Below are 10,439 nucleotides of genomic sequence, written 5' to 3'. Positions count from 1 at the left end.
CAGAGGCAGAGGCAGAGGCAGAGGCAGAGGCAGAGGCAGAGGCAGAGGCAGAGGCAGAGGCAGAGGCAGAGGCAGAGGCAGAGGCATCCTCAGGGCTCACTGGTCAGCTAGCCTAGCTTAGTGGGTAAACTCCAGGCCAGTGAGAGATACTGTCCTCAAAATAAACACAAACACATCCTCACACAAACACGTACATTCACCTAATGAGTTTGGTGAATGAAAACAGAGCTTTACAAGAGATGATTCTAGAAAGGGTGTCCCCTAACCTGAGTACCAAAGAGGGAGTTGGTACCAAATAGTCAGGATGTGAATATGCAGCCCATCATATTCTCATACAGTATGAGAAAGGGGACAGACAAGACATAGCCCTGTGCTGTTGTGGGCACCTAAAACTGGCAGAGAGTGGGGAGTGCAAAGGTTGTAAATATGGTCAGACATTGGTCACCAGGGTACCGACAGCCCAATGTCTGCTTAGACTCCACTCTTTGGATGGTGGAGGCTGCCCAAGAGTTTTAAGCAGAGGATTTAAAACCTGGAGATTATTTTAGTGACACTAAAGAGGACAGACTGTCGGGAAACAATGGTTTGAAGAAGCATAACTTCTTAGGAGACATTTTTACAAAGGAGCAATAGCTAACACAGCTAACACTTAGCTCTTGTGATCAGCGCTAAGTCAACATTAAAATGCAGTAGTCTTAATATGCTCAACAGTCTTATGAATGAATACTATTATCTTTGTTATAGAGCTAATGAGATAGATGTAGGGAAGTGATTTGGTCAGGGTGAGTACCAAGCTAGTATCTGGCACCACTCTTTCTGAAGTTAATCTCAGCCTCATTTGTTTAATGTCCATCTCTTCGATTGGATTGAAGCTTTCATATAGACAAGGAGTCACATTGGCAGTATTAGCCAGTGTGTCTACACCTTGGGTACAAAGCAATTACTTGGTGAATGCAAAAATGAATGATCTACATGGAAGAAATAGTGAGATAAATCACGTAGGTTTAAGAGTCTGGATGCAATACTGATAATTGGTATTTTTCTAAGGAGAGACCAGAGTTCTCTTGCTCTCTCTTCACACACACTAAGGACAGGTCACATGGGGACATAGAAAGAGGCAGCCAGATGCAAGCTAGGAAGAGAGTCTGTACCAGGAACTGTGCTAGCCAGAGCCTTGAGCTGGGACTTCTACCATCTACTATAATGGGACGAGGAGCCTCTGTTGTTTAGGTCATCCAGTTTAGAGTATCCAGGTATGGAAGCTCCTAAGTAATACACCAAAACAAAGATGGAGGAAGGCCCAAGAGAGGGAGCTTGAATCTCACTTAGAAGGGGGAATAAAATAGTCATAAGAGGCAGATGAAGGGAGGGAGTGGAGAGGGAGAGGATGGAGAGGGGAGTTGGGAGTTCAGGATCAGGTGTGGGTAAGAACAGGAGAGATGGCTAGATGGCCATGAAAATGAATGGAAATCTGCCAACTGATGGGGGTGAGGAGGTGGGGGGCACCTCCAGGATGAGACAGAGACCTGAGATAAGAGAGGCACCCAAGAATCAATGGGGGTGACCTTAGCTGTGACTCACTAAATTGGGGATATGAAACCTGAAGAGGCTACTTCCTGTAGCTAAGCAGGAACCCCAGTGGAGCAATAGAGACACTAACCTACCCACAAAACTTTCAACCCAAAAATTTTCCTGCAGGCACAGGGGAGGAAGAAGAGACTGAGGGAATGACCAAACAATAATGGGACCAATTTGATACCCATAACACGGGCAAGCACCAATCCCTGACACTATTAATGATACCGTTATGCCTGCAGACAGGAGCATGTTGTCCTCTGAGAGGCCCCACCCAGCAGTTACAGACTCAGATAAAGACACCCACAGCCAAGCACAGGATGGAGCTTGGGGATTCTTATGGAAGAATAGGAAAAAGGATTGTAGGCCCCAAAGGGGATAGGAACTCCACAGGAAGACCAATGTAGTCAACTAACCCGGACCCTTGAGGCTCTGAGTCTGAACCACCAATCAAAGAACATACACAGACTGGACCTAGGCCTCCTTGAACATATGTAGTAGATGTGCACCTTGGTCTTCGTGTGGGTCTAGAACAATTGGAATGCGGGCTATCCCAAAAGCTGTTGGCTACATGTGAGATATGTTCTTATAGCTGAGCTGCCTCGTCTGGCCTCCATGGGTGAGGAATTACCCAGCCTCACAGAGACTTGAAGTGCCAGGGTGGGGGGATATCCAGGGCACTACCTGCCCAGAGGAGAAGGGGTCGGGGGATAGGGGAGGGATGGCTGGGAGGGGGGGGGACAGTGAGCAGGATGTAAAGTGAATAAGTAAAAATATAAAATTAAATAAAAACCAACAAACAAAAAGATTAATATGATAAGGATGAGTAAGAAAGGAGACGTTTCTGTCTTGGCACCCTGGAGGGACTACGCTGTCTCTACTGGAGGAAAAAGAAGAGTCATTTGCTGTGGTCAGCGAACAACCCCAGTGACTTTGTGTTCGCCTTCAGTCAAATGTAGAAATGCCTATTTACGACACTCACTCAATGCTTGCTTATAATTACACAGTCTCTGTGCTTGGTCTGAGGAAAGGAGGAAGAGTCATCCCTGCCATCAAGGCACTCAGTCCTGTGGGAATAAATACCAGTCCCTTTGTGAAGCTGGCATGCCAACGGGAAAGCCTGTTTTCCTTTTCTCTACCCCTAAAGACTGGCAACCGATAAGTACAAGGATAGCATCCTACACAGGCCAAGAGCTTTGGGTCATGTGATCTGCATTTGAATCTGGGTTACACAGGCTCAGTGGCGATCTAGGAATGACCATCTGACCCTTAGGGTCAGCCCTTGTAACTGTAGAATCAGATAAAGAAAGGCAGGTAGAATCCTACAGTGGAATATATGTTAGTGGTTATTACAATTATTAAAGCTACATTCATAACCCAAAGAGATGAAAGCTGTGGGTAGCAAGTCAGGAAAAGAGGCCAGTTTTTTTTTTTTTCCACCACAGTAGGCAGCAGACATTCCAGGTTGGAGGTGCAAGGTTAGAGTAGCAGGAGGCAGAGTAGCTGACAAACAGGCGCTGGGCATCTCCAGACTTACCTGGTTCAACCACAGTTCAGCCAGTTTTCATCTATGGAAAGTTGAGTAAGTCATGCTATCGATCTAAGCTTTAATTGTTTTATCTACAAAACGGAGTTCATAATACCTACCCAGGAGAGTTGTTCTGAGTATAAAAAAAGGCCTGGCATGGTGCCAGGCAGAACTGTCACTCAATGGCAACAGTTTCTCCTATTAATATAATCATTCCCCTCTTTTGCTTCCTAAGGGATTTGTTTAGATGGTTAAGTTACTTGAGATTGGAGGAAGTGAGGGAAATGAAGGAGCTATTAAAGACTAGCTTAAAAGTTATTTTCGAATATAAAGAAAAGCAGTTTAACTTGGCTTGCTTCTCCTAACATGTGGTGTATGCATAAGTCATAGAAATTGGCCACTGTTCTAGGGCTTAGAGCCTGATATAACCTTCTTGTTAATGATTCTTTGTCTCCCACCCAAAGTAGGTCTTCCAAGAAGTGTTAATAAGGGTTCTCTGAGGGTGTTTAATTCTTTTCCAACTCTAATATAAACTCAAGTCACCTGAGGGCTTGTTAAAAATGCAGATTTTCATCTAGGAGATTTAGAGTAGGGCACGGAGTTCTGCATGCCAATGAGCTCCCTTGTGACTCAGGATGGCTTCTGAGGAAGTGGCTAGGAGCTGAGAAGACATAGAAACATCGTCGTTGGCCCAATGCTTGTTATCATGACCTACTTCTCTTTAACGATCTACCTAATAACAGGCTATTAATAGAATATGAAAAAAAACCTTGTTTCAGACCAGATTTGGAAATTCTGCATATGGACTCATTTCAAATCAGTTTCAACTATTCTGAACAATTTTCCGGAACACAAAGTTTGCTTCTAAAGACTGCTCTTATTAACCTCGTATACACCACAGACTGTTAACTTCCCGAAGGCAGTCTTGCTTCCACAGTTACCTATAGCTGCATATCAAGAGATGCTAAGGGGATGAATGAAAGGAATCACAGAGTCTCATCAACCAAATCTTCTGGTAAGAGGCTGTACATCTAGTGGGATGCCACCTCTTGAGAGGTTGTTCAGAGGTACCCTGAAGAACCCCGCCCAGATGCTACAGGCTATTGCTATTGCTCTGACTGCTCACTATCATTTTATGGTAAGATCCTATTGCTGAAGACACCATACACTCTGCTCACAAGTTATGGAGGGAATCGCGTTGGTACTGACTAGGAGGCTTTCTTGTAGTTACTTTCAGAGTACCGGAAGGTGCTAGCTAGGTTCCTGGAGGGGGAGGAGCCATCAATAGTCTTACCCAGCTGTGAACCTTGTGGAGTGAAATAATGACCTGTTGTGGTGGTAAGATACTCATGGCTGCAATAGTGGCATGCCTGCTATAGGGTAACACGCTGCTTTCTGATTGGATTGAAGGCCCGCTTTACAGGGGGAAACATGCCTGGTTCTATAAATCTAATCAAGAATCCATGGTTGGGGAGCTCACAGGCCCTGGTAGGGGAGAGAAAACCCACCACTAATTTTTCTGCTAAACGGATTTAGTATCAGACTGCCCTCTATCTCTGTGTCTCTACCAGTAGGATAGCATAGCTCTCAGACCTTATCGGTGAAGATTCTTTGTCCAGTAGATAGTAGTTAATGCAGAAGCTTACAACTGGTCAAAGCACAGAGAAGTGTTAGAGCTGACTGCTCAGTGGGATATCTATATCTTTACCAGCCCCAAGGCTCAAGTAGCATCCCAGAAGATGGGGCAGATACATTGTAAAAGCCAAGGCTTAGGGAGGACCAGAGTGAAACAATGTATCCTGGACATGGGAACCACTGCATTCACAAATTCACAGCTACTGTGGCTGACGGCACAAGAGTAAGCCAGTGAACACTTAAGCCTGGAGAGGAAGAAGTTTCTAAGTCTCCATCTTTAACTGAAGATCTATAGACGGTTGATGGCTTTTGGGTAGGAAGGATCGTTTGTCTTTCGTGGTGTGACCCGATAGGCTGACTGTACTCTTGTGGATATAGGGGAAAAGAGGACAAGATGTTGGGAGAATTGGTGCATGGGGGTTACATGGGGTGGATGCAGGAGGAGTTAAGAGGAAGAATGGGGCTGAATATGATCACAATACATTATATAAAATAACCAAAGAATAAATAAAATTATTTTAAAAAAATTGTCTTCTGGCACTACAGGACAATGAGACACTTTCTCAAACTAATTGGAGTTGCTCTCAGTAGATACGTAAGCCTTGGTAAGTCTCAGGGGAGAACTCCAAGTGGGAGAGAATGAATATAGAATATGGCAACCTGTGTGCCAAGCAGAGTGGAAGAGGCCTGGGGCTCAGCCAACTGCAACGGAGACCTGGAAGATGAGACTGTGTTCTGAATATTCTCAANGGTGACCCCCCCCCCGAAGTAGATCTGATTAAAATCAAAAACCACGCGGCAGTTCTCGGACAGATGTGGTGAACAGGGGCAGGGCAAACACAAGGCCAAGAGGTCTGGCTAGCTCGAAAGTAAGCAGGTGGATTATTCTTGAGTGAATTTAAACTCAGAAGTAGTATCCAAAGAGAAACCCCATACAAGAAATCAAGCGCCATAGAACTTTCTGTGGCACCATGCTTGAGGTTAGGAGGGATGGGGAGATGGTGATGGTGTCGAAAGAAACCCACTCATTTAGGTGCAAGTTTTCTGGAGTTTTCACTCTGAAAAAATATTTCTTTAAGTCCCCACCTACCCTACTGTGATGATCAAACGCTCTTGGTAGTACAAGCACTCCACTGCTTTGGCTAACTTTGAATCTCTAACCTGGCCATTTTGTATGTCAGATGAATGTCTGCTAGTAAGTTTAATACGGAGAAGAATGTGCAAGGAACCCAGTGCCTATTCTCCATCACTCGAAGGGGCAGAACTCGAAACTCTGGAGACTTCTGTTTCTGCTCCCTGTAGTAAGGAAGCCACTGTCAGCAGCTGGAGCTGTCCAGCAATGTAGTTCCTTCTCTTTGGAAATGGTGAGCTTCCAGCTCTAGGAATTTGAGGCAAAGGCTAAGTAAGGGACTCTGTAGAGGGAACTCTGTAGTGTGTAGTGAGGTATGCAATAAACTCCTAAGGCTTTCCCGGGCTCAATCTCACAATACCTGGCACTTGGTAGACACCAGAACTACAGGTGGGAGAAAAATAGATCGGAAGAAATATGAGTTAGCTGGTGAGCCAAGTAAAGTGGAAGAGACCAGGGGTTCAGCCAGCTGCCAGCTAGGTAGAAAAACATGAGATATTCAGGGAGCCAATAGCAGGCTTTCCTGGAGTTTTAGCGCCATGGATCAGAGGTATTGCTTTGGGTGCCTGAAGCCTCTCATGGTTATGAAGGGCAGTTATCTTTGAAGGGGATAGGAGCTGGGGAAGAATAAGACCACTGCTCACCCTTCTTAAACTCCTCCAGTACAGTGTCCAGCCGGGTATCATTGAAGACGCAATGCAGGGGCCTGTTGTAGAAGCGGGTGACTGTGAGTAGCGGGGTACAGTCGTCCGGGTCCACAAAGGCCAAGTCTTTGACGAACAGAATGTCCACAATGTTGTGCCTCTGGTCGCCCTCGTACACCGGGATGCGAGTGTAGCCACTACGGAGGATCTCAGATACAGTGGCGAAGTCAAGCACGGCGTCAGAGCGCAGCATGAAGCAGTCCCCTAGAGGGGTCAGCACCTCCTCTACCACCTTGGTACGCAGCTCCAGGGCGCCCTGGATGATGTTGAGCTCTTCCTTCACCAGGTCGCTGTAAGGGTCGGCGGCCCGCAGCGTCTCCAGCAGCTTCTCCCTCGTGTAGAAGGTGCTGATCTCCTGGCGCAGAGCCCAGTCCAGGAGGCGGCCCAGCGGGTAGCACACCGGGAAGGCGGCCGCCATGAGGAGCCGGGTCAGGCACACACTGTGCGAGGCGATGGCCAACCCGTGGCGCGAGCACACCGAGTACGGACAGATCTCGGCTCCCAGAAACACGGCGCCGGTGCACACCAGTGCCGGCAGCCACGGGAAGTGAACCCCCGCCTCGCCGGAGTCCTCCCCGGGGTCCCCGACGCCCGGCGGTAGCGAGGCGTACAGCCAACCGGCCAGCGCGGCATTGGCGCCGGCTTGGCCCAGGAGCAAGGTGCAGAGCAGATGGGTCCCCCTGCCGCGCACGGCCTGCACACGGCGCGCCTGCTCCTGCTCGGCGGCCGAGCCACTGTTCCGCAGCACCCGTAACTCCACCGGGTCCAGCGAGAGCAGGCTCAGGCGCAGGCCGCTGAACAGGGCGGACAGGGCCAGCAGCAAGAGCGCCCCGAGCGCTCGCAGCCACGCGGGCGGCAGCAGGTCCCCACCCGGGCCGTAGAGGCGCGGGCGGACGCGCAGCAGGAAGCCGCCGGCGGCGCCGTGGTGGTGCCAAGCGCGCCCGTCCCAGGCGCACAGCGAAAAGAGCTTCCCGCCGCCGCCCGCGCCGCCGCGCTCCGCCTCGCCCTTCCGCAGCTCCCTCACCCGCACCTGGACCAGGGCCGAGCCCGCCACGCCCCCGGGGCGCAGGGGCCCCAGGACCTCCACGTCCGACGCCCAGTCGCTCTGCTCGCGGCAGCGCTGAGATCCCGGGGGACGCGTGGGGACCGCGCTGGGCGCCGCGCCGCCCGCGCCCGGGGGCTCCTCGATGAACACGAGCCGCGGGGCCCAATCACCCGTGCTGTTCTCCCCTGGGGCCAGGGAGGGTGCGGGCACGGGCGTGGCGGGGGCCGGCGGGCCAGGCTGGAAGTAGACCCGCAGAAGGAAGCTGGTGCCTTCGGCCGCCCGCAGGGTGCCCCCCTCCAGGGACACGCGGCCTCCGGCAGTGTCTTCGGGTCGCAGACCCAGTAGCCAGGCAGCTGCGGCCGGGGGCCGAGGGGACAGGGAGAAGAAGAGCAGGAGTACGGCGCCCCGGCTGCAGCAGTCCCGGAGCCTGACACCCAGCGCTGCTGCCGCCGCGGCCGCCGCCGCCATCCTGCACCCGGCGCGGTTGCACGTGATACTGCAGCAAGCCGAGCGCGAGCTGGAGGGAGGGAGGAGGAGCTGGAGCCCGGAATCCAGCCCCAGGCAGGTCACCACGTGTGCTCCCCTTGCGCGCGTGGGCTGGAGGCGGGGGTGGGGGAGGTGATGGTAGGAGTGGTAGGAACCCGCCTTGGAGGCGTCCCCTGCGGGAGGCTGGGGATGGCCACGCACTGTCACAGTGCCTAGCCTGGATACACTTAAGTGTATCTGAGCCCTGGGAAGGCTGGGTTTGAAGCATGGCCTCCTACATCTGTCGTTCCTCCTCTTCAACCTTCCCCCATTCCACTCCCTGCCCTTATGGCGTATTCCTGGCAGTAATTCCAAACTGCAGGCTCACCGCTTCCTATTGGACCTAGGAAATTTCCCAGCGTTTTCCTTCTGTCCCTCGTGTTCTTCTAATTAAAAGATATTCTGGTGGTTGGTCCTATGAAATCTGTGAAAAAAATTGGCCTCAAATTTTAGCTAATCTTTCATATTGTAAAAATTTCCAAATTATTTAAGCGCAATTCCTTGTTAAGATACCAGTGTTCATCAATAAATTGAAATGCATTATGGGATCATTTCGGGACAGAGTATTATGCATCCAGGAAAAGATTGTACAACATCCAATGTCTATGTAATATGGGAAAGTCACCAAAGCAGAAAAATAGTAAGGTTCACAACTATGATGCAACATACCACTGTTTTGTTAAAAGTATTCACGGAAAAAGTTTATGCACGTGCTCATATATGCCCATGGGAGGATACTCAATAAATACAATAACAGTATTAGTCTCAATGCACAGATTAACAAGAAGTTGTTAAAAAAAATACACAGAAACACCTCTGCTTTTCACTCAGTTTCTTCCACGGTTTACATCAAAAGCAGGAAACTGACATTGGGGTAAAACTTTTATCATTTTGTCATATCTAAATTTGTGTAACCACCATCACCATAGTAAAAATACACATCCGACTGTTCCCCAGCAAGATCTGGGAGATTTTCCTCCACTGAACTGCTCACGTTATTTTCATCCACCATCTGCTAGTATTGCTTTATTCTTATGACTCGATTCTTAAGTGTATGTAGCAAAATTCACTTTTTTTGTTATATTGCTATGTATGTTCCATTGTGTTTTGAGACTGGGTCTCATGTCACACAGGCCAAGCTCACTGGATTGCCAAGAATGACCTTGCACTCCTGATTCCAGGATTATGCATGTGCACCACTATCCTCTGCAATGCTATATATACATGTTGATGGATGCATGATCATGTACCCATCACAGTAAAAAGTAGTCCCATTCTGACCTGGGAATGTGGCCTGCTTGCCTAGCACACAGTAGGCCCTGGATTCCACCCCCAACCCCCCACCCCCACACCATACCTGCACTTGGAGTGGGTGGTTCTATCATTGGCCTTTTCCTCTGTAGTCTCCTTTCCCAGCGAATCATATGAATAGTAAGCAAGCAGTGTTTGGGAGCTGCCATTGCTCACTGTGTGTACTTAACATTCATCCAAGTTGCATTTGCCAATAACCCATCCATTTGTAGATGAGCAGACTTGATTATGTGGATAAGTCACAGTGTGTTCATCTAGTTAAGGATTAATTGAATTATTTCCCTTTTTTTTTTTTTTTGGCAATTTTAATGAAAAACTTTAAACATTTGGTAGTGGCCGGGCGTGGTGGCGCATGCCTTTAATTCCAGCACACGGGAGGCAGAGGCAGGTGGATTTCTGAGTTCGAGGCCAGCCTGGTCTACAAAATGAGTTCCAGGACAGCTAGGGCTATACAGAGAAACCCTGTCTCAAAAACAAACAAAACAAAACAAAACGAAACAATTTGGTAGCAGTTTTCATTCCTTAGATGACTATATCATAGATACGTACAATATTTAAATACTTGTTTATTTTGAAGTCACATTTGTATGTGTGTGTGTGTGTGCATCTTTGTGTGGGTGCACATGTGTATGTGTGTGCTTGTACCATTCATCTTGGTTTGCTTTTAAGGTGAACTTTCTCATTGGCTTGTCTAATTCTGCCAGGCTGGCTGTCAAGCAAGCCCCTAGAATCCTCCTGGCTCCACTTCCCCAGCACTGGGTTTCTAAGCAAATGCTGTCAGCCCCACCCCCACCCCTTTGCATTTCTGTGGCTCTAACTCTAGCCCTCATGCTTCATGGCAAGCACTTTACTGAGTTATATTCTTACCTCCTGAAGTTACATTTTCAAGGTTCATTTTTATTTTATTTATTTTGATATTGAGGATTAAACTTGGAGCCTCCTGAGTGCTAAGCAGTCTGTCTGCTACAGCCCTGGTTTTATTTTCAA

The 10,439-nt window shown here is 48.7% G+C and overlaps 1 protein-coding gene across 4 annotated transcripts in view; it reads right to left on the bottom strand.

The window, feature by feature from the left end:
* Cnnm1 (cyclin and CBS domain divalent metal cation transport mediator 1) overlaps nucleotides 1-8,220 on the bottom strand; it is a 59,795-nt gene extending 51,575 nt beyond the window's left edge. For all 4 annotated transcript variants that reach the window (XM_021195271.1, XM_029545317.1, XM_021195262.2 and 1 more), the window contains exon 1: nucleotides 6,512-8,220. In XM_021195271.1, coding sequence (XP_021050930.1) covers nucleotides 6,512-8,084 — 1,573 coding nt within the window. In that variant the 5' untranslated portion in view covers nucleotides 8,085-8,220. The remainder of the gene's footprint in view (nucleotides 1-6,511) is intronic.
* Between the last annotated feature and the right edge of the window lie 2,219 nt (nucleotides 8,221-10,439).

This window comes from Mus pahari, chromosome 1, assembly GCF_900095145.1.
Source record: "Mus pahari chromosome 1, PAHARI_EIJ_v1.1, whole genome shotgun sequence".
In the NCBI taxonomy this organism is placed as follows: Eukaryota; Metazoa; Chordata; class Mammalia; order Rodentia; family Muridae; genus Mus; species Mus pahari.
This window is presented reverse-complemented; position numbering and strand designations above follow the sequence as displayed.